A 24845-nucleotide genomic window follows, 5' to 3' on the forward strand; every position below is an offset into this window, starting at 1 on the left:
GGAGATGTGCTGGCAAGACCAGACTGAAGTAGACAGGCTCCTATTCTAAGGCAAAGGGCTGAGTGTGGATGGAATAGCAAAAGTTGTCACCCCAATTGAAGGAGCAAAGAGAGAGTGCAGAGCAGCAGAGCATAGGGCAGCCTGGCGTATTCAGAAGGAAAGCCATGCAATGGAGTGTTCTTCATTGGGGACATACTGAACCACTTAGCTGAGCATGGGAGATAAGTGTGACATGACAGTGTGAGTACACCCTTGGTGTCACCAACTACAGAAGCATCCCACCTACTACAGGACCTGGCAAAACAAAAGGCTCTAGACAGGTCCACAAAAGGGTTTGACAAGGTTGGGGTGTGGGAGATTTCCAGAATAATCTGCATAGCAAATGCCCACCCACTCCTGCTTGTCTATATCAAGATAGCTAACAAGGGGGAGTGAAGAGGGCGGCTGTTTTTAGTAGAAGTAAACCTTTGTCAAGAAGGAGCTGTATTTCTTTCTTTCTCTTCACTCACAAGATAGGAGCACCTGAGGGAATTGCCTATGCATTGTGAGTGTGTCTGCAGGACATTCTGTTCCTGTGACCCATGTACTGTAGGACCGAAATCCCACCTGGTCTCAACCAAACACATGACTTATCAAACATGATAAGTCAAAAGGGGCAAAGCTTGCTTCCTCCTGCATCCCTCATGCCATACAGACACATAATCTCCTAGAGCATCTAAAACTATGAACTATTTTCAGCCATTTCAACATAGTTACCTGCAATGGTAACCTGGGCAGAACTGTCAAAAAAGTCTCCTGTAATTGTGATGTCTGTTCTTCCTCCAAGGCTCCCAGTTTCTGGAAACACAGATAATATTTCTGCAAGAGTTAAAAAAAAAAAAAAGTAAGCTTCCAAATATAGACCAGAATATGACCTAGATAATAATATAATAATAGGAGATATTAATAATTTCTTACTTTAACTTTCTAAGTCCAGCAACAGTTGAATTTTTTTCTAGTAATAACTGTTTAAAAATGCACATAATAAGAAAAAGACCAGAAGTATATATTATCGAGGATCAATATTTGAAAGGAAGGGGAAATGTGGAGTCGTTCATGGTATCAGCAAAAGCCCCTAGGTACCATGACATTTTCTCAGAAAATCTGTCTCCTGACCTCAAGGACAGTATTGACAAGTCAGGGAACAGTAAGTTACAACACAAGGAGGAATCAACTTTGGGTACACTGGGAAAGGCTTCAGTTCACCCATATGAATCTGTAATTTGCTCTAAGCAGAAGAATGAATTTCGCTGTCTTTAGGACCCTCCCACTCTTCCCCACACTGAATGCTCCTTTCCCCACATGCACCTCACACCTCATACCCAGTTCTTCCATGCTGCTCCTGATTGTTTAAAATCGCCTACAGTGGCTCAGGCCTGTAATCCCAGAACTTTGGGAGGCCGAAGCAAGTGGCAGGTGGATCACTTGAGGTCAGGAGTTTGAGACCAACCTGACCAATATGGTGAAACCCTGTCTCTATTAAAAATACAAAAATTAGCCGGGTTCCGTGGTGTGCACCTGTAATCCCAGCTGCTTGGGAGGCTGAGACAGGAGAATTGCTTGAACCCAGGAGGCGGAGGTTGCACTGAGCCGAGATGGTGCCACTGCACTCCAGCCTGAGTGACAGAGCAAGACCCTGTCTCAAGAAAAAATAAAATAAAAAATTTAAAAAAAGAAATTACCTACAGTAATATGACACATAGTCCCAAGAATTTAGCTTTATCTCATTCTTTCCTCTCCTATGATCAAGCTTTGACATTTCTAAGATTCATTCCCTCCAGAGAAAAGAGGAGTTGCATTTTGTGTAAACTGAAGGTACAAAAGCTAATGATGAATGGTTACCCCTGAAGAATAGACATTTTAGGAGGTTATTTTATAATGCTTTTTGCCCATGAGACAAAGCAAAGGAGACATATGGAGGCAAAGTTTGATCCCTTACACTCAGATGCCAAAATTCACCACTAAACCATAATAACCCCCTGCTTTTAACCCACTATTTTATAATTTCTTTTTTTTTTACACTAGCACTGGAATTTTGTATCAGCTTTACATAGAGATTAACACATTCTTTTGTTATGCATTCAAAATTACACAGATCAAAAACAAAACAATTTATGAAGTTCTTAAACTTTTAACATAGTTGTAGATATTTGATAATTTTTTTCAACATTCACAGAGCACCTGTTATATGGTACTAGGGATATAAAGATGAATACAAAACAGTTCCTGTCCTTGAGAAGATCAGCATGGTAAGGCAGGTATGCAAAACTATCATTTAATACCTTGGGACGGAGAAATTAGAGAGTATATGAAAGAACAGAGAAGTTTGGGAGTAGGATGGGAGTATTGAGGTGCAGAAGAAAATGTTTAGAGATGACACTAATCTGAGTCTTAAAGGATGAATTACAAGTGGCCTAGCAAAGAGGAGAAGGAGAGGGCATTTAAAGCAAAAGATAGCCTGAGTGTGGACAGAAGAAATTACACAGTGCATGTTAAGTGTGGCTGGAGTATGAGAGACAGAGAGAGCTGGAGAAACAGACAAGGAGGATGTCAGAAGTTTGGCCCATTTCCAATAGGGGATAGCAAGCCATAAGAGGATGGTGAATAGGAGGGAACCATGCATCAGATATATGCTTGATGTAGAGAAAGCAGGGGAGGGGCTTGAAGGGGCAGAGGGCAAGTCGGGGCCTCTAGAAACCACTGCAGCATGTAACACAAGAGGTGATGGGGTCCAGAAATGGACAGTTGCTGTACAGATACATCATAAATAAGAGATAAAACTGGCAGAAATTGGTGATTGAATGGATATGGAAAGGAGGAGGAAAGAGAAATTTTGGATGAATTCCAAGATTCTTGCTCCTCTACCTCTTTAGACGACTTTTGGAATAAGAAGGATAAGCACCACTTTCTCAATTTTAGAGATGCTTAATTAAGGCTCAAAAAGCTTAAAAGGCTTAACCACACTCAACTAGTGATTGAATGTCAGCCCCTGAGGAGCTCAGCCCAGGACTCTTCATGGCTGTCTACACCCTCTCTTCCTACAGCCTGCTCTGCTGTGAAGAAGTTCTGGCCTGTGAGTCCTGATCCCAAGAAGACATTGGCCCTGGAAATGTAAAAGAGCTGTGTCATCAGAGATACCTGTCAGCCTATCAATCATTCTAGGGTTTGATAGCGATGGACAGGCTCACAAAAACCTTGGAGTGGAGTGGCAAGAAGAGTGTGCTTCCCACCATATATTGACTATGGACATAAGATTTGGAATTAGAACTACACATTCTAGCACTAAGACCTTTGGCTTTGGACAAGATACTTTGTTTATCCGAGTCTGTTTCCTTATCTTAAAATGGGGCTAATGTTAATCCATCTCACAGTTAAGTGAAATAAATATTGAGATTGTACGTAAGACACTTAACAAGGTCTGACATTCTTCCTGTAGCAGCTATCGTTATCACCATCACCTTGGGCGCTTCTTCAAACTTACCCCAAACAGACTAGTAATACTGTTTAAAGAAAGGAAAAATCAGGGTCAAAATGCAGCTGTTGCAGGATTAGGCTATCTAGAGAGTAAATGACATTTTCTCCATGACCTGTGAATTATCTTGCACTTTTGACAAAGGTAGATTTTGATTGCTTCTGGAATCTGAACCTACCCCACAGACATTTCTTCAGTGACTGTGTGACGGTATTCCATTCTGGAATCTAAGTATTCTTTAGTAGCCAGCTTTCTACTACCAAATCGAGTTCACAGTTCCAAGAAAGCTTCCAATTTTCACATTCATTTTTTTAGTATGAGGGTTTACTCATCAGATGGCAAGAGAACAGCTTAATATCAATATTAGTCATAAATTATTGAATGAATGCTCAGAGATGGATGTTAAAGTAACTGGAAAGATGTACTTTAAGACTTTTTAAGTGCCACCTTTTTTCTTTTACTTTCAGAAGACAGAATAAGGCAAGACTCTCCTTTCTTTTATTCAGTTTATATCCATAGAATTTGTATAGAAGTTGATTATCAAGTCTCTTTTAATATATTAACTAAACTTGACATGGATACAAGCAATTTAATCTCAACCAAAAACACCAGGCTGTCTATGATTGTAGGGACAGCTTTGGGTGTTAATGGTCATCAAGAAATGGCCAAAAGATAGGGAAGGAGGGGCCAACACTGAGTGAGGCACAAGGGAAGGGGTACTTGGTGAAGGGGAATAGTACCTGAGTGTGTCTGGTATAGGAAAAGGTCCTGTTTAGCACTGATCAGCCATGCCTTCTTGTGGACCATTGACCTTCAAAAAAGACAAAGTTCTGTTTTGAATGAAAATATCAACTGGGATTGCATTTTTTTTAGTCGGCTGCCTGAAAGGAAGATTGGGAACTAACCTCTACTGATCTTTAGAACAGTTGAAATAGCAGTTCCCTTGGATGACTAAAGAACAATACCAACAGGACAAAGTTGTTTTCTGATATATAAAATTATCATATGGGAATAATGCCTGCTTCATAGGGTGTCCCAAATGTTCAATGAAATGATGAGTGTGAAAGGGCCTAGTCCTTAGTTGGCCTATAGTCAATACTCAATAGACATTAATTTTATTTCTTCCAAAATGAGAAAGAGAGAAAATCTCCATACTTTGGGCTGTATAGCTATAATTGTCACTGTCATTACAATGCAATTATTATCAGTTAGACCCTACGCTTTTAACAGAAACACCTGTCAAATTATGTAGGGGCAAAATATAAGGTAAGGATTCAGAATTCCAGAATGCTAATTTATCACTTCAAGTGTGATAAAATATGGACCCCTTCCATTTTCAAGAAGGCACTTCCTAGATGATACAATGTATTTCATGAAACCATGTTCCTTATAAGATACTTGTGACAGTTTTCAACCTACAGTACTTTGAAATTACTTAAGATTTAATTCCCAAAATTCTGCACCACCACCATATTGAAACACACATTGCCTACAAATTAGTGAAGAGGACACAATTTTATTCACCCAAGTAAAAAAGTCAAGGAGGTACACGTGGTCTCATTATATTATTCTGTTTGCATATGTTTAAAATTTTCCATCATAAAACGATAAAGAAAGTAAGCAAGATGAGAGAGATAGATAATATAAAATGAAGACAAATTTGCCTATTTCTATACCCAGTTACTTACTTTCCTTTGTTAAATACTGAGAAGCTAACATTCTGGGAGCCTGTAACACAAAGAAACACACATTAACTCAGGAATCTGCACAAATCTTCTGGGCCAGGCCATTGCTTTCATAAGCCCAAAGACTCCAATATCATCAAATTACCACCCAAACCTGTAATTTCTTTAGTGGTTCCCCCCCGCAAAAAAACAAAAAACAAACAAACAAAAAAACACCTCATAAGTTTAGCATCATTAGCAATGTGGACTTCTAGCAATAAAAGGGCAAATGTAGTATTGCATAGCAGGGAAGAGCCCAGGCTTGGAGTTAGATGGAGCATCATTTAAATATTGATTTACTGGTAACTAACTTCAATTTTTCTCACCTGCAAAGCCAAAATAATCTCACCAACTTCACAGGTGTATGTGAGCATTAAATTAGTTTCTATATGAGCTGTTTCATATAGTAGTGTTTTCCAGGGAATTCTTAACAAATAGTAATTATTGTTATTATTATTACCCTCATGAGAGCCAATCTTGCAATTGCTTTTGTCTGGATACAGAGAAAAAAATGGATAAGACTTTAAAATTATGTTACTTCTCTAACAGACCGATGTAATCGCCTTCCACACGGCACTGCAGAGTCCCAAGACCATGGTCCTCCTGAATAGGATAACTAAGGAAAAGACAAACTGAGGTAAGAATGACCAGACAACTCACTACCAGAAGATCTGACTCTTTAACCAGGAAAGTAGAAAGCAAAAGAAAACCAAATTTGCTAGAGAAAATGGTAGATACAGGGGGTATAATGAGTTCATTAGGGCAAATACTAGTTAGTATTACCCTATATATATACTAGTTAGTAATACCCTAAGCATTTGCCCTAGTGCTAACTAGTATTACCCTAAGCATTTGGTCCTTTCTTTTCAAATGTATCATATGACAAGTATAACTTGTCATATGACAAGTATAACAAAACCTTTATTTTTAAAAAATCTGTTATCAAGTATGAAACCCATAAAGGACAATTCTGAGCAAACAAAATGCAGACACAAGGAAGACTACACACAAGTGTAGATTTGGCTCTACTATACACCAGTCTGAAAAAGTGAAACCATAGAGTGTCATCCTTGTAATGACCTCAAAGGAGGGGCAACACTCCCTGTACAGAGTGAAGTAAAAATCCAGCAAAACATTGGGTATTTAAACTGGAGAGTGTAGAAACTTATTTCTAAATTTTTTAGTTATTTTTACCTTTGGCTAGTCACTGAAGTATAGTGGTTAAGATCATGAACTCTGGGGGCTGATTAGTTAGACAGGGTTCAAATCCCAGGTGTGCCACTTGCTCTCTGTGAGACCTTGTGCAAATTACTTAACTTTTCTGTGTCTCAAATTCCTCATCTATAATGTGAGACTAATAACCATACATACTTCCAAGATTATTGGGTGACTTCAATGTAAAGCATTCGAGCAGAGCTTGGCCTATAGTAAGCCCCTAACAAGTATTAACTATGTGTTTTCAAGGAAGGTTTTGGCATCCACTTCAATATGCACTTTGAATCAATCCCTGTGTCTTTTTCAGTAGTCTAAAGATAAGGTAGTAAATAGCTATGTGTGATTTATATTAAAAAAAAAGATATATGGGGAGTGGGGAGAGAAAGACAGAGAGAGAATGTGCGTGTGTTGTATCCATGTGGACGAACTTACAAGCATATGCATTGGCAAGATAATAAGACACTCACCATCTTCCCGTCTGCCTATTTATAAGAGAGCAAGGAGTAACCCATTTGTCTCCTTGAGCTTCCAAGATCACTGGGCTGGATTTTAAAAAAATGAAAACAAAAGACAAGAGATAATTGTGCAATACTCCCAATAAACATTCCTCACAAAACTCAGAGGAAACATGGCTATGAACACTCTCCTCTGGATTTTTCTGCACTATTGCCGGTGGCTGAGGGCGGATGTCAAGTCAAATTCTCAGCAGAGAGTAGGGATGCACTCATGGCTCATGCTTTCACACTAAACAGAAAATATTTCTCCCTTCCCAGAAAACCTTCATCATCTCCACACTGGCTATATTGGTTCTACACAGAGATAATATTGCATTTATGCCTTTATTCCCCCTTTCAAAGGCTGTATCCCAGACCAAGGCAGAGATGGGACCACCTAGCAAAATATGGCACATTCCCAAGGAGGTAGTAGGAGTTTCTACCCCCCACCAGAAGAGTAGTTTTCTCGTAAGGTAAGTTGACCCTTGCTTAATGCCAGAAATGTCAATCCTGAGAGTAATCAGATCATGTTCTCTTCAACAAGGGCAAAATCAGACAGATGGAGTAGAACAGAAGAGGATGCCCCCAACCCACCCAGAGTGAAGGAAAAATTAGACACCATGTATAGAATCTATGCAGCTGAGCATATAGTAAGATTATTTTCCTTCTACCTTATAAATGCTCAGTACAATTGCTTCATTTGTTGAAAGACTACAGTTGCTTAGAGCTTCCTACAGCCTCTACAATTTCAACACTTTTTGTCTTGTTCTCCTCTCTTTCTAGTGTAGATGATTTAATAGTAACACTTTCCACCACGTCTCCAGTGAAGAAAGCCATGCTGACATCCTAATCATTCCCAGAAAACATTAAAAGCTCTATGGCTTTTAATACCTGTGTCCATGTTTTCCTCTGATCCCACTAATACAATTTTTAAAGCACAAATGGATAACAACCAAATAAGAAAGTTATAATGGGCTTTTGGGTTTACACATCATTTTATAAAGAATCTATTTCAGGCTGAGAAACAAAGGAAGGAAGGGTGAGAATTCAAAAAGAAAATCCACAGATGCAATTACAGTTCATTTCACACTGAGCCCAGAGTGACTAGTTGTCAGTAAATAAATGGACCAACTTAATCGACCAGTTGCAATTACATTAACAAAGTTTGCTGAAGCCCAGCTCATGAGGGACCATAAACTGCAAAGAGGAAAATAGCAATTCTGTGCCAACTGCTTACAATTTATTGCCATCAGGGAAGCTGGTCCCAGGAAGCCATGCAGCATGTATGTAACTAGTTAAACACAAAAACAAACACACACTTACCTATCAATGTACTCAGCATCAAAATCAAAAGTTTCCAATCTTCCAGTGATAATCCAGCCATATACATGTATTAGTTTTCCTGTTTGAAGAAGAACTTTTTTAATGTAATGGACTTAGCTCAAACTCAATGTATAATAAAAAACTGTTTCTTTTTGGTTACATATACTCAATATGGCAAAGCAGGTCATGACCCAGAAAATTAATACTTTTAATAAATTGTACAACGGTAAGGTCAAGGGTATGATTTAGTGATCAATATTACACAATATAAAAGCTAAAATAAGCAATTGTTTCAATCACAGACTTAATCTTCTATGCATGGAGCATAGAAGGAATAAAGGGTCTTCTTCACAGTCCCAGAAAGTGTGAACATTTCAGAAAGGAGGGGCTCATCTCCACACACTGCCCTGTTCCATTCTCTTGGCTCTGTGGAGACCATCCACCCAACATGAGATTTAAGAACAATGTGCCTTGGGTGCTCCAGGCTTCATGAGACTTTCCCCTCGGCATTTGCTAAAATGAACATGTGATATGAAGAGGCTCATATCACACAATCTGATGGATCTTCAGGGATCCCAAGTATGTGCCTTCCAAATAATTAGAATACTTAACTGTGTATACTTAAACCATCACAGACAATGTTTAGAGATAAAAGAATGTTGGTTAGTGAGATAAACCTCAAGGAATAGAAGACAAAAGCATACTGAGGGACTCATGAGGTCATGAAATCCAGAAGACTGAGCCTCTTTATAGACACTGAATGCCACCAAAGAATGTGACAAAAAAGATGTTCCCTTCCTACTGCACTTGTGTGTTATTAGTAAGACGTGACTTTCATCTGCAGTCATTGGATGACTCTCACCAAAACAAGAGAAACCTTTCGGAAGGTATTACAGCCACAATTTTATAGGTGCATGGGTAGAATGACCTAATGACAGGCAAAGGTCACAGAGTTGGCAGAAATTCGGAGTCTCAAGTTTCCTGTTACTGCTAAAAAAATCTGGCAGAATAATTCTAATTTTAATAGGGCTAAATGATCGATTCCCTAGCCTTGGTGAGTATGACTTATAGCTTTGACAGGCACAATTTTAAAACTAACCAAGATTGTAGAAATTAGGAATTTCTGTGGGTTTTTGTTTTGTTTCTAAACGAAGATGGCCAGCAGAGGCTGACAAATGGCCACACCAGAGCACGGTGCTGGGGGATTCCATGTCGTAGTGAAGGATTGCTAACCACGTATAGAAACCCAACGGCTCAGAAAGCATCGTCTCTCTTGTCCCTACCACCTCCCCCATCTCCCTGGCTGCTACACTGGGCAGGCTTCCCAAATGAAATGAGAGTATTCATCTGAAAAGTGATTACAAAGATGCAGTCATATGGATCCTGCCCAGGGGGGACCACTCCAACCAGGCCAGCCACCAATCCTTTCCCCAGAAGGTGGAAGAGACACCGAGCAGAACTCCAGCTTGGTGGGAGAAACGAGCTTGGCAGATCTGGGTGCCAGCTGACATTCCATTTCACACCTCTAATGGCCGTCTGCTTCCTCATCCCTCACCCTAACAAGGCTTCTGCCATCTACACAGGAGTTTCTAACATCAGAGCAGCAGGGACCCACATGTCTGCGTGTGATTTTCACAGACCACATCCCTCTTTCATAAAATATCAGGTCCCAATGATTCAGACAAATGGAAAGGGGCAGATCTGTGAAAAACCCACATGAGTAAGAGCATGCCAAATTCATATTCTCTGAAATATAATTTAAATTCACTCATACATAATCTGTGTCTATACACACAAACACAGAAAATATAAAACGCTTTTCAATAACTTAGATCTTCATTTTGACATGCTTGAGGAGTTGAGCCAATCAAAACAACAAGATCTGTCTATGCATTTAGACACAACTATAATAAAAATTTAGCAACTTTTTAGCACACTCTTACTATTTTGGAAACCCTAACAAATGGAAAACCTTAAATAAAGGTAGGAATTTGGCAGGAATCAGACAGCAAATTATATATAATCCTAGTTGTGTTTACTACTTAGTTTTAATGCAGATTTAGCAATTCCTGAATCCACTTCTCAGTTGCAATCCCTTCTTTTATGTAAATCCCCCAGCTTTATATAATCTTCTTTTCTATCCTCCTGGCTTTTATATATTTGTGTGCTCTCTAACTTTATAAACAAAACCCCTAGATGAAGACTAGAGTTAATGACCTTCCAAGTGGCATCCAATGCTACTCAAAACATGACAGAATGGTGGATATATGGGCCACTCTGGATTCTGCTGTCTGGTTCAAATCTCAGCTGTGGTATTCATTATCTATATGACTTTCGGCAAATTTCTTAACCTTTTGCTACCTCATTTCTTCATCTGCAAAATGGGAATTAAAATAGCTCTTCTATTATCAGGTTTTGGCGAGGATCTAGTAAGATATCTGAAGAGCTTAGACTGGAGCCTGGCACACAGTTTAATAAAGGTTTATTATTATGGGAATGATTATAAAGTTAAAAGCAAGGATGACTCCTCTTTCCTCCAGTCTCCAACATCAACTCATTTGATTTTGCTGTCCTCTTTTTCTTTTCATGTTTGGATTCCTTTTGTTATCAGTGAAGTAATAGAGCAAAAGTGCCCAGAGGTAAAACCAAAGCACGTTAAAAATGAACCAGAGGTTGACTCTTATTTTCAAAACAGCATCAAAGAAGAAGCTAAATTTTCCCACTCATAAAAACCACTCACCTAGGTTTGCAACAAGCTTTGGCAAAGAGATTCACAATTATTCCTATTTTAATAGAAGATTTCTTACCTGGAACACCACTTGGTGGATAAACATGGTGAATGATGGGTGTCTGCGCCTTGGAAAACTGTTTAGAAAACAGTACCACAAGTGAGCATGTCATTAAAATATTCACAAACACAGGAGGCACAAGCCTTTCCTCAGACAGCATTACTTGAAGGTAATAAATGGTTACATTTACTCATGTCACCCTCACATCTATCTAGTTCTTTTTATCCTTGTAATATTTCTATGAAACAGAAATGATGGATATTATCATATTTCTCCTATAGATGAGGTAGAGGTAATTTGATTAAGGTCACATAGCCCTCTATTCTGTACCATATTGTCCAAACCTTGACAAGCCTGTTTCTACCTGCCCACTTTCCATTCCCAAGAACACATTTTACTAGAAGGAAAGGTAGACAGGTCTTTGTGCAGAATGTCAGTCTTTTCATTCCATTGTTGTAATTTGATGTTTTGGGGCCTTGAAGATTTTGATTTTTCTAGAAAGGAATGCACTTATTTAATTGAATCAAAACTTCAAATCATTATCAGCCAGCACCTTGGTAGGTATCAGTAAGTTACAAAAAATGAGAACCTGGATAGGCACACAACTGAGGTGCTTACTAGGGAAATTGAAGATACCTGCTGTGAGGGAAATGATTCAAAAGATTCAAGAAATGGGAAGCAACATTGTTCTTCAAGGAGGAGGAAAGCAGCCTCAATGGGAGCAGTGAGAACCTGAGAAAGCCTGGCGGTAGCACTCCAAATCATCTTACAATGCCGCCTGTCCCCAAAGCACACCCTCTGTTAACCATAAGCTCCATAAAGGCAGGGACAATGCTTGACTGAGTCGCTGCTGTGTCTCTGTGCATAGACTGGTATGCAGACGACATTCGAATTTTTTTTTTTTTTTTTTTTTATTATTATTATACTTTAGGTTTTATGGTACATGTGCGCAATGTGCAGGTAAGTTACATATGTATACATGTGCCATGCTGGTGCGCTGCACCCACCAACTCGTCATCTAGCATTAGGTATATCTCCCAATGCTATCCCTCCCCCCCTCCCCCCACCCCACAACAGTCCCCGAAGTGTGATGTTCCCCTTCCTGTGTCCATGTAATCTCATTGTTCAATTCCCACCTATGAGTGAGAATATGCGGTGTTTGGTTTTTTGTTCTTGCGATAGTTTACTGAGAATGATGATTTCCAATTTCATCCATGTCCCTACAAAGGACATGAACTCATCATTTTTTATGGCTGCATAGTATTCCATGGTGTATATGTGCCACATTTTCTTAATCCAGTCTATCATTGTTGGACATTTGGGTTGGTTCCAAGTCTTTGCTATTGTGAATAATGCGGCAATAAACATACGTGTGCATGTGTCTTTATAGCAGCATGATTTATAGTCCTTTGGGTATATACCCAGTAATGGGATGGCTGGGTCGAATGGAATTTCTAGTTCTAGATCCCTGAGGAATCGCCACACTGACTTCCACAAGGGTTGAACTAGTTTACAGTCCCACCAACAGTGTAAAAGTGTTCCTATTTCTCCACATCCTCTCCAGCACCTGTTGTTTCCTGACTTTTTAATGATTGCCATCCTAACTGGTGTGAGATGGTATCTCACTGTGGTTTTGATTTGCATTTCTCTGATGGCCAGTGATGGTGAGCATTTTTTCATGTGTTTTTTGGCTGCATAAATGTCTTCTTTTGAGAAGTGTCTGTTGGTATCCTTCACCCACTTTTTGATGGGGTTGTTTGTTTTTTTCTTGTAAATTTGTTGGAGTTCATTGTAGATTCTGGATATTAGCCCTTTGCCAGGTGAGTAGGTTGCAAAAATTTTCTCCCATTTTGTAGGTTGCCTGTTCACTCTGATGGTAGTTTCCTTTGCTGTGCAGAAGCTCTTTAGTTTAATTAGATCCCATTTGTCAATTTTGGCTTTTGTTGCCATTGCTTTTGGTGTTTTAGACATGAAGTCCTTGCCCATGCCTATGTCCTGAATGGTAATGCCTAGGTTTTCTTCTAGGGTTTTTATGGTTTTAGGTCTAACATTTAAGTCTTTAATCCATCTTGAATTGATTTTTGTATAAGATGTAAGGAAGGGATCCAGTTTCAGCTTTCTACATATGGCTAGCCAGTTTTCCCAGCGCCATTTATTAAATAGGGAATCCTTTCCCCATTTCTTGTTTTTGTCAGGTTTGTCAAAGGTCAGATACTTGTAGATATGTGGCATTATTTCTGACGGCTCTGTTCTGTTCCATTGATCTATATCTCTGTTTTGGTACCAGTACCATGCTGTTTTGGTTACTGTAGCCTTGTAGTATAGTTTGAAGTCAGGTAGTGTGATGCCTCCAGCTTTGTTCTTTTGGCTTAGGATTGACTTGGCGATGCGGGCTCTTTCGAATTTTTGTGAATGAAAAGAGTCGCCCAATCTGGAATGACTGATATACTGCCTGGAAGGAGAGGTGAGAATGAAGCAATCCCAGGAACTCCATCTCACCTGTAGGCATTTGTGTTAGGGCACATCTAAGATTAGTGCATTACTCCATCAGGAAATCACAGCAGGGCCAGTGTGAAGAAACGGGAAAGCTTAAGGATGAACTCGCCAGACCAAGGCTTGACCTGTGAACCAATTACTTACCTAGGAAGAGACCTAGTCTCCCCCTCCCTCCCCTCCCCCAATCCCTTCTAGATGCCTAGACTACCACCATTCCACACAACCTACAGTGCTTCCCATTTGCAAAACAAATTACAGCAGCAAATTGTTTTGTTTGGTCTGCTTCCAGCACCTCAGGAGTCTACCTTCCCAGAGAGAACATCACCAAAGAATAACTCGGTTGTTAATCAACAGCCTTAATCGGACATTGAGAATCAACAGACATTTCAACAAAGCTGATGGTGGCTTGCCAGGAGTAGGTTTTAAGTATTGATCCATATGCTGTACAGTCTGCCATGAAGGCTAGTTTCCTCACTGTCTAAATGAAAGGGTTAGAAAATAGTTCACAGAAAATATGTGGTGTCAGGGGGTCAAAATAACAATGTTGTTACTTCACGGCTTGGGAACTGGCTCTGATCTCACCAAAAGATAAAGATTAATACAGTTACACACACACCTGCCAAACATTCAGTCCCCACTGCACCCTCCCAGCCAACCACGGCCCCTAGGCCTTCATATCAACATTGTTTCAACTGGACTATATCATAGGAGCCTAGTGAAGTACAGTAGTGGTTATTGACCTATTTCACAGATGTTTAGAACCTGAGGCAGCTGGAACAACTGAGTCCAAACCAAATAAGGAAGCATACCTATTTCAACCTGAAATCTAAGAGCCACCACTCAGTCTGTAATCCTTCTACCAGACTTCCATGGGAAACAGAGCAACTCCTTTATTACTCCCTCCCAGCTCCTGAGATTGTGGTGGGGCAGGCTTGGGGTTAAACCTCAAAAAGGGCTTCACTTGTGATTCTCTCTGAGCTGACACAACATAACATGGTACGTTTCTAAGAGAAAACAGGCCCCTGGTCACCCACCAGGCTAGAGACATGACAAAGTGAAAAATTAATGAGCTTCCAAATCAAGCTTCCCACATGCTGATCCTCGGGCCCCAGTGTGGTCAGTAGAAGCAAGAGAGGGGAGAGGAAATGCAGCAGATTAGGATGAGAAAGCTGCAGCCACCAGCTGTGTGATCAACCTTCTGTGAGTTATTCAAACTTGTCAGCGCCCACAGCAGGCTCTTTGCAGTGGACTGGCAAGATGGGATTAATTTTTAATACTCATGGTTCCCCAGTCCCAGTCCCAAAACAAAGAGACACGCCGTGTTTTATTTAGCTTGGAATGCCTCTCATTAACTGCATCCCCTGGTGATTTTTCATCAACTTGCCAAGATAGTTGAACCACTGACGGACTTGTTTTCTTTCATGTGCAATTTTATGAAACGTTTCCCTTATTTCCCCCTCTCGCTCCTAACCAATCTTTTAATAAGCAGGAAAACTACCATCTGGGGTGAAAAGGATCATGGTGATTAAGAAGCATGCTTAGACTTCTCTCTTCTGTTATGTTCCCTGAGACAGGATAGAGGTGGTGGTGCGGCTCTTAGTAAAAAAGAATGATACAATGTTTTTTCTTTCTGCTGCATATGTGCAAAAGCAAAATTCCAGAAAACAAGATTCTCTTGGATTAAGAAACAAGTTATTAAACCTGAAAGAACAGCAAATTCCAAATTTCAAAACCAAATAGCCTATATGAAACACGGATCGTAGGAGAGACGAATTTACAAGGTGAAGCCTTATTCTGAAAGAGCATTCATTAGTGACTGCATTGTATGTTTTGAAACAGCTCTTAAAAAGAGGTACCCCATGTGAAGGGCAACCACATCGACAGGAGTACTGCCAAATCTCTGCCTTTCATAAACCATCTAGGACCTACCTTTTCAGAGATTGTTTAAAACTAATCTGAAATGAACAACAGACTGAACCAAATATAAATGAACTCCCAGTATAGGTATCAAGGCTGTAAAATAAGTCAGGCATGGCTTCCTAAACACTCTCTCCCTCTCTACTTCCTTTCTGATCTCCCTGAGCATGAAGGAGAATTCCAGCAGTAAATGCCCTTTTGGTTCAGTGTTGGAAGGACTTAGCAGAAATATACCAGGAAGCAGGGAGAGAGGTAGAAATTGGGTCTCCTCACCAAGGAACGTGGGCCAGCCTTGAGTCTCTTCAACATGCTGAGACTCAGCATGATCTGAGCTGTAAAATGAAACACTGATCCACAAAGGTAATCTTGGTGGCCCCTCTATGGGCTTCTATTTAGATGAGAATTTAGAGTCAGATGCAAGTTGAAGTCTTGGTTCTGCCATTTACTGCCTGATGACATGGGCAAATTATTTAATCACCCTGAGCCTCAGATCGTTTATTTGTAAAAACAGGACAGTAAATAGCTACCCCATAAAATTGTGAGCATTGAATTAAATGATGTACATAAAGCATTTAGCTAAAGGCTGACATACAAACGTTCAAAATTCATCTTTCATTAGTATAATCTAAGAAACTCTGTCATTACCATCCACCATTTTCTTTTAACCCAGTCAAGCAGACACTCTGGCTCATTTACAATTTGCCTTTCAATAACACAAGCACACCCTCAGACTATGTAAACATACCTTCCTCCAGCCTTAGAACCCACCTTGAAAGTACAGCTGTCTCGTGGTCCTGGATTTGGGCTGCTTACCAACTGTCCCCTGAAGTATGCTTCCAGGAAGTACAGACCCTCATGTGCTTCAGACAGCACAGATCTGAGGACAGAAAGTGGAAATCCTTATGAATCAAAAACCATGAATTCCCAAAGCTAGCAGCCCACTTGCCACTTCAAATTTCCTCCCTGCACTTGTAAAACAGAGCTAACCAAGGATTCCTATCAGTCACCTTTCACCTCTTTGATCCACTCATAATTATTAGACTTTAAGAACTGGGTCCTTCAGCAAAAAAAAGTTATGATTTTTTTGTGTTGAAACTCCCTGAAGTGTTTTTAATATGTCATGTTTCTCAAAATCATAGGTTCATCAGACTTTAAGAATTAGAAGAGACTTTGATAATCTATTCCCCATTTCCATGTTTCAAAAAATGTCAGAAAAACTAAGAGATTTATGTGTATGAGCTTCAAAGGTTAAGGGCAAAGTGGGGCTTGAATTTAGGCTCTTTCTGATAATTGTCCAAGCAGCCCATAAACACTTCATGTAGCCATCAAAACAGAGTCTTGGATCTTCTCTCCTCTTTATACAAGTATTGCAGTGGCTTCATTGCCACCTGATGCTGACATCCATGTTGATTTTTGTAAGAGGAAGAATATGACGAATAAGAAAGAAGCCATATTTAAGACATGCCTCCTCTCCAAACCTTCCCAACAAAATCTTTAGTATGACCTTAAATATTTAGATCTGAATTGTCCATTGTGTTAGCCACTAGTCTTATGTGCTTATCAAGCACTTGATATGTGGGTAGTCCCAATTAAGATATGCCATGCTTATAACATGCACACTAAATTTTGAAGACTTTGTATGCAAAAAAGATATAAAGTATCTCATTATTAATTTATATAGATTACATATTGGAATAATATTTTGGATATGTTGAGTTAAATAAAATACATTATTAAATTAATTTCACTTGTTTCTTTTGACTTTTTCAAGTGGCTAAATAGAAAATTTTAAATTACATCTGTGTTCACATTATATTTTGATTGTGAAGTGCTGCTTTTGATGCTGCAATGGCTGTTTTAGAGAAAACAATTATGTACATGTTTTTATGATAATGATGAATAAGACAGTATTTTGTTAATGATAAACTGTACATTTTTCACACTTAATTGAATCTGATATTTGTCTTCCAATCAATTAGTATATTTAATAGGATCATATTTCTTTTCTTTAAAAAGATGACATAAAATCAATGGTGCATCCAAAAATCATTAGTGTGTTGGGATAAAGGAGATAGGACATGTAAATCTCCAGAGCTTTGACTTATTTCATGGCAAGTCTTTGCAGAATGTCTATGCCCAAATGTGCCATAAAACCTAAGGGAAATATATAACCCAGTTTTAAAACCAATAGTAGTGGTATAAAAATGTTAAATTCAACAGACATTTATTGAACATCTTCTACTCATAACGTATTGTGCAATGCATCATGAGGACTACAATGGTGAGATTAAACACATCCCCTGCCCTCAAAGCACTTAATTCTATAAGGATGAGTCTGACAAGTGGGTAACTGACATATAAGTGTTATGAGAAACTCAAAGTTGAGGCACAGGGTCACTAAGGCTACATGTGCTGTACCTTTGTGTAAATTACAAAAAAAAAATCCCTTCAGGAGTGATGAATTGCACAAAAAAGTGTGGGTGCACACACATACACTCTGTGGATGAATTACTACAAGTTGTTCCTTCTCCTTTCAAAAAAGGGAAAGATAACTTAGTTGAATGTTCAGGGAAGAGGTGGCATTTGTGGTATGGTTGGTGATTTCCATAGCCAAACACGGAAGAGGGGGAGACTTTCTCAAAGAGAGAACAGAAAAGAAAAGGAAATAACAGTGTTTTTTTTCTCTTAACCAATCATCTACTTGCATGCACTTTATTTACTCATGCCTAAGACATGAGTAAATAAAAATGAACATGAACTAGTCTAAATTTCACAGGGCAACAAGAAGTTGAGTAGAAAACCAGATTCCCTGGAATCTTATAAAAGTATTTTCTAAATAGAGGTAATGTCAAACTCAGCAAACAGAGCCTAAAGCAAATTTCCTTTCTAACCAGTTTGGGGTTTATGTGCAATCATTGCAATTATGCCTATTCCAAAAGATGAGTATTTGCAATGGCAAAATGGCACCATGTATTAAAATCTTAATAGCCATAGAACTCCTTGCAAAAAAAAACAAATGGAAACACAATCCAGCCCCTCCTTACAAATATCTCAAAGTTCTTCCCCATACTCTCATCCTCCCTTAAGCTCTAGATCCCAGATAGGGACCTTTTAGAAAGCATATTCACGTGAAACTTTTTTTAACAACTATGGCTGGCAATTGAATCACAGCAAAAATTGCTCTAATATGTCACCAAAAGATACTGAGATAAGCAAAAATCCCTCATCCTGTCTGGTCTTCCTATTCCCAGACAGGTATACCTGGTCCGGCACGTCACCACAGGCAAATCCAAGAAAACAGGAAAGACATCACAGGGGATACTCCGCAGTGCGGGCACCACCATGTTCACGTTCACCAGGTGTATCTCCAATTGAGAGCCATTGTTGGGGTAAAGAACACCCAACTCCAAACCTAACGCAAGGGAAAGAAATCTCAGGCTGCATAGAATTGTCATCGACACAGGACAGTGTGAAACTGTGCTAAGATCCTGGGGGTAATGTAAGACATTAAATTTGACCAAGGATTAAATTAATACTCCTCATTTCCTCATAGCTGCTCTATAAAGGAGTTTTCTCATTTATGATTTTATGAAAGAGTTTTCTCTCTTCAGGTTCACCTAAATCCAGAAAAGAATTTTTCAGCCCTCAGATTTACTCTTTACTCTGCTGGGGATAGATATGCTAAGAAATGGTGCAGAAGCTCCCAAGTAGAGGACTGTCTTTAAGGAAGATAGCCAAGATTCTGGGAGATGCATTGCTGAGCACTATGCTACACACTTCCATATCATCTCATGTAGAAATCCCAGAGTCCCATCCCACAGCCTGGAATGGGAAAGTGGACACAGAGTTGTCATGGTATGTTGTGCTTTGCTTCTGTGACATTAGCAAGCCAGTATCTAGAAAGACAGAAGTTGGTCAGTCTGTTCATCTCCCTTCAGGCCCACTTTTACACCTGTCCTTAGACAAGGAAGAAAACCAAAGACTCATAGTCTTTAGGATTGTGGGTCAATACATAAGAAATGTGCACTTGGTAAAACCCCAACCTACCATCAAAAATGACTGTGATCCACGTTCCCCCTGCAAGGCTACCTTCCTCAGGTTCAATATGTAAACTCAGATGAGGTACTGTAAGTAAGTGAAAAAAAACATTGGTTTTGAAGGTCACATTCAAACCACTACCTTCCCCAATATTTTAAGCAATATTTAACCTGCATCAGAATCACCAGAAAGGCTTGATTAAGCACAGTTGGTTGCGTCACATCCCCAGAGTTTCTGGTTCCGTAGGTCTGGGGCAGGCCCAAGAATCTACATTTCTAACCAGGTGCTGCTGGTGTGGGAAACACATCATCAGAAGCCCCATTTTAAGGAAAATTTTGACCAATTCTTCTCATCTTAGACATTCAAAAACCCTGCAATCATCAGGACAATTCTGAATTTCTACTTCCTTTGGAAAGAGCCTCAAGGACATATCTGGATCCTAATCAAACCCATACTATCTCTCTCTGCTCTCTTTCCTACTCTTTAATCAGGTGGCCATATTTCCCTGTAAAGATCATCAGTTATTTCCAGTTCTGGAGAGAAAAAAGGACTTCCATTAGGTTGGTGCAAAAGCAATTGTTGTTTTGCATTCCTTTTAATGGCAAAACAGCGATTACTTTTGCACCAACCTAATAGAAGCTGTTCGTATTTCAATTCTCCTGCTTAATATACTGCTTAATATACTAGTTTCCCCTCGTGATCAGAATGACTTCCCAAATGAATACAAAATTCCCTAGATTTTTGCCTTGCCTGCTTAGAGAGGGGGTGAAGCATGGATCATTGCTGGAATTTCCTTTTGTTTAAAAAAAAAAAGCAATATAGAATTTATTTACTAGGCTAGATTGGATTCTCCTGTATAGATCACCAGCTAAGCATGGGCCTTAATCAATCCCTCCATCTTTGAAGATGTTCCTGGACATGCCTTGATGAAGGAAGGGCCAAGTTAAGGAAGCCAGCAAAAATCATTCAGCTGCTCAGTGAGGTAATAAACAAGGAAAGTGTTACCGACAGAATTATTTATAGTTTCTCTAGCAGGAACTGTGTCTAGCCCAGGACTTCCATGTACAGTTATTCTCATGATGCACTTCACATCTGAGGGTGGTGGGGAACCATATCACATTAGCACAACCATTTATGGCAGCCCCAGCCAGACTAGACCATCTTCCAAAGATGATTAGATACTTCTATCTAAAGAAGCCCCAAAACAAATGCCATAAAAAGATACAGAGGATAACCAAACTCACAGAGAAAATTGAACAGATGATTTGAGATAATACAAGCAGTCTAATGATTATGACAAGTTAATCTATTTGGGAAGGTCGGACAGCAAAATCTAAAAAGAATTACATCACATAGCCCAAAAGGAATTATAAAAGAAAGGTTATAAGTTATTATTAAAAGCTCTGCACTATACCAATAATCTTCACTGACCATTAAAAATTGAAGTATATAGTCATAACATTTCAGTATATAACCTCAGCTGTTAAACAGAAAAAAAAAATTATTCAACAGATAATTTAAATCCAAAAGCAAATACCTTAACACCTCCTCTGAAAACAGTATGTTTAACTCAATTTTTTGATTGGCAAGTTAAACACGCATATATTTATGGTATACAACCAAAATATTACTTTAAGTTCCAATAATAGTTCTCAAGGTAACCTATTGTGTTCTTACCTATAACTCCTTCAAAACACATTCTACTGACCTGCCAAAAGTAGTACTTCAATACTCATCAGAGAGATCAGCCAGGCAGTCATCTTGTCCACTTAAATCAATACTCTTAAGATTGCTCAGACATTAAAAGCATTTTCAGTTTTGATTGGAGCAGCATAGATTTTGTGCTTTATAAAAAAAAAAAGTAAAAAAAATATCATTTTGTTTACATACTATTATTTCACTGTACTGAAACCTGGGAAATTAAGGAGATGAGATAAACATGGCCTTAGTGTCTTCAAATGGACCCACCATTTTTCCAAGCTCAGGAGAAAAGGATCATCTGAGAACCTTGCATAAAATCATCCCCACTCTGCCCTCCTTGTCCCACCAACTTATTTTAAGCTGGATAAATAATAATAACCTCTTTCATTAACTCGTTATTGAACAGAAGCTGAGTTTTAAAAAGAATTCTAGAAATTAAAATTCTAGTTCGTGATAGGGTGAAGTCTGTTTTGCTTTGCCCTGTGCTGGCGTTCCAGCTTTCCCTCCTGCTGCTCTCCGGTTTGAACCCTGCACCGCAGCCACACGCCGTTCTCACCGTCACTCACACAAGCCTTCCACACATCAGACTCTGCCTTGGCCCCTGCTGGTCCCTTCCTGGATCCCCTCAATTCTCTCCGTGGCCTCAGGAGATCCTGGCGCACCTTCGTGGTGCTGCTCAGAAGCCCCTCCTCCGCTGATTCTTTCCTCCGCCATTCCAGTGCTCACCACCTTCCCCCTGAACCTCTAGCTTCCGTGCTGTAGAGCCTAGACTAGATAATGTGGCACACAGAGTCCTCTTCTTCCAGACGGCATGTTTCTTGAAGAGACCCAGGAACCAGTCTTCTATTTCCACAGACTTCCTAGTGTGAAAGTGTGAAGGTCCCACACAGGGCTCAGTACATTGGAGTGGATGAAGACATATTTAAATACCCTAAATCTGGGTTTACCTAATCTGAGATGAACAGCTTTCACTCTCATGTGGGACAGCAGAGTCCATGGAAGCCTGGCGGAAAACTCAACGCCTTCGCACCCTGACGCCTGCTCTAGGGAAAGTGCTGAGCTGCTCTCCAACACCTCATGGCAGAGGGCATCAACAAAATCCTCTTAAAAATAGTGCCTCTGAAATTTTCTGAAAGTTTGAAAATTACAGAAGTAAACACCCACACGTACTACTAAATACACGTTTAATATATATATATTTAATTATGTTTATGTTTATTACATATAAATATATAAATATATTTAATATATATACACATACCTACATACACACACACACACTTTGTGTGTGTATGTGTGTGTGTGTGGCAGGGTCTCATTCTGTCATTTGGGCTGGAGTGCAGTGGCATGATGTCAGTTCACTGCAACCTCCATCTCTCAGGTTCAAGTGATTCTTATGCCTCAGCCTCCCGAGTAGCTGGGATTACAGGTGTGCGCCACCACACCCGGCTAATTTTTGTATTTTTTGTAGAGACAGGTTTTCACCATGATAGCCAGGCTGGTCTTGAACGCCTGGCCTCAAGTGATCTCCCTGCCTCAGCCTCCCAAAGTGCTGGAATTACAGGCATGAGGCACCACACCTGGCCATTTAATTTATATTTTTAAGAAAACACTGAGATTAGCAGAAGCAGTTACATCATTTCTGAAAATATAAAAGCTACAATATACTCCCCCCCTCAAAAAAAAAAATCTGCAAAAACCTTGCAATAAACTCACCTTACGGGCATGTTCTGATTGAGACAGCTGGAAATCTATAATCATTTCTATTTAATTCAACACTGCAAACATTTATTTTATGCCCACTACATGCTAAGCACTATACTAAAAGTTGGCAAAACAAACAAATAATCTATGTACCTGCCCCCGAGTCATTACCAGATAGGGTAAGTGTGGAGGCTACTTGGATTTAAGAAAGGAATTCTAGTATTTTCAAGTGGATTCAGCAAGTGTTCCTTTTCGTTGCAAAATTCCCAAACTTTTACGTCTACTTGAAATAGAATTCAACTTATAAATATACAACTTTCAGAATACATCTACCACATAGGGAAAAGTACCCAAGCGTATTTTCTGCTTAGTCCAAAAGCACGAGATCTGACTTGCTTGTTACACAGACAAAATATACTCAGCACAGGAGAGTCTATTTTCAATCTGGCTACGTGATTTTAACATTTCTTCTTAATGCCTACTCCCAAGCTCAGAACAATAGAAATAAACATTCGCACATTGGTTTTCTTAAAACCCTACATTTGGAACTGCATCTTTTTCATGTCAATTACAAATGTAATTTTTTATTAGTCTATCCACTAATTCTTCCTAAAAATAGACTCTTTTTATTTCTCATAACTAAAATTTTTCAACCACACAGGAGAGCTGTGTGCATTTATTTAGTCACATTTTTGTTCTCCTCCTCTCTCTCGCCTCTCTCTGCTCTCACTCCCTCTTCCCTTCTTCCTCCCTTCCCTCTCAGCTTCTCCTTTGGGACATCGAGGGACAAAGCTGCAAGGCACTACTATAGATCTCCCATTTCTTCCTTTTGTTCACCAGAACGTTAACAAGAGATACAACACCTAGAAAACAGAGAGCAGAGACTTTTCTGGATCAAACAGTACCTTTTTTTTCTGTTTCTGTCTCCTTGTGACTCAAGGGAGAAATGATCCTTTCTTTCTAAGTGATCTTATTTCTCTCTGTCAAGAATCCGTGGCCACGTTATCTGGTTAGAGCTCATCCTGCAGCCACCACGCAGGTAACTCACTCACGTTGGACTATAACTCACCTAACTCGTTTCTGTCCCAGCCAATATGTACCAGAGTAAAAGTTCAGACCTGACCATGGGCAAGTTTAATGATTAACATAAGCCACTCAGGCTTTTTCCTCAGGGCTCGTTAGTAATGACCAAAGGAAAAGTGTCTTACATTTTTCTCCACTTACTGCATGTGCCCCAGATAAGAATTTTAAGTAAAAGTCCACCCAGTGAGACAAACAGGCATTCAACATTGAAAGAATTTGCCAGTAAATCAGTGATTGAACAGAGAGTTCAAGAGAAAGGACCACTAGAGGGCTGATCCCCATTCATGAACAGTCTCTCACTCTTCATCCCGAAGAGTGACTCGTAAATACCAGGTTATGGGCTGTTATTCATATACCCACTGTAGAGGTATGGGTCTAAAGAAGTACAGAAGGGAAGTGACTTGGTCAAAGTCTTGCTGAGAAAGTGTTGATTGATTCTCTTCATTTTTCTACTCCTCATCCTCCCTCTTGACCTTGCTTTTTTAACCAAGAGGAAGTCCTTAACGTGTGCTCATCACCCTCCAGTCGTACCCAGACCATGGGCCTCAGTCATCGGTTGAACTGGTGGGCCTAGGAAGGTCAACAACACCTTCTTACTTGGTCCGTGTCTGACTTCTCTGTTCCTGTCCCACTGCCCATTCTGAGTCACATCCCCCGATTCCTGATCATGTTTGTCTACGTCTGGCGATACCTGACCAGAAGACATCCTCATCTTCTATCCTCTCCCTTTCCTTTGAGGGAGAAGTCATTTTGGTAAAATTTGATAGCCCTGAGTCTCCACCTTCAAAGACCAGCAGTAGACCTGGAGAAGCATCTCCAGCAAAACCAGATTAAAGCCATGGAAATACGA

General features: G+C 39.7%; 1 protein-coding gene across 2 annotated transcripts in view; it reads right to left on the reverse strand.

Annotated features, from left to right (window-relative positions):
- PKHD1 (PKHD1 ciliary IPT domain containing fibrocystin/polyductin) overlaps window positions 1-23997 on the reverse strand; it is a 485172-nt gene extending 461175 nt beyond the window's left edge. For both annotated transcript variants that reach the window (XM_024248417.3, XM_009241952.4), the window contains exons 1-12: window positions 23818-23997; window positions 21216-21351; window positions 19517-19594; window positions 18731-18881; window positions 16238-16346; window positions 11075-11132; window positions 8268-8346; window positions 6918-6992; window positions 5787-5851; window positions 5200-5239; window positions 4252-4322; window positions 757-858 (exon numbers count right to left, since the gene is read on the reverse strand). In XM_024248417.3, coding sequence (XP_024104185.3) covers window positions 757-858; window positions 4252-4322; window positions 5200-5239; window positions 5787-5851; window positions 6918-6992; window positions 8268-8346; window positions 11075-11132; window positions 16238-16346; window positions 18731-18881; window positions 19517-19594; window positions 21216-21267 — 880 coding nt within the window. In that variant the 5' untranslated portion in view covers window positions 21268-21351; window positions 23818-23997. The remainder of the gene's footprint in view (window positions 1-756; window positions 859-4251; window positions 4323-5199; window positions 5240-5786; window positions 5852-6917; window positions 6993-8267; window positions 8347-11074; window positions 11133-16237; window positions 16347-18730; window positions 18882-19516; window positions 19595-21215; window positions 21352-23817) is intronic.
- Window positions 23998-24845: the final 848 nt, after the last annotated feature.

The sequence above is a fragment of the Pongo abelii genome, chromosome 5, assembly GCF_028885655.2.
Source record: "Pongo abelii isolate AG06213 chromosome 5, NHGRI_mPonAbe1-v2.0_pri, whole genome shotgun sequence".
In the NCBI taxonomy this organism is placed as follows: Eukaryota; Metazoa; Chordata; class Mammalia; order Primates; family Hominidae; genus Pongo; species Pongo abelii.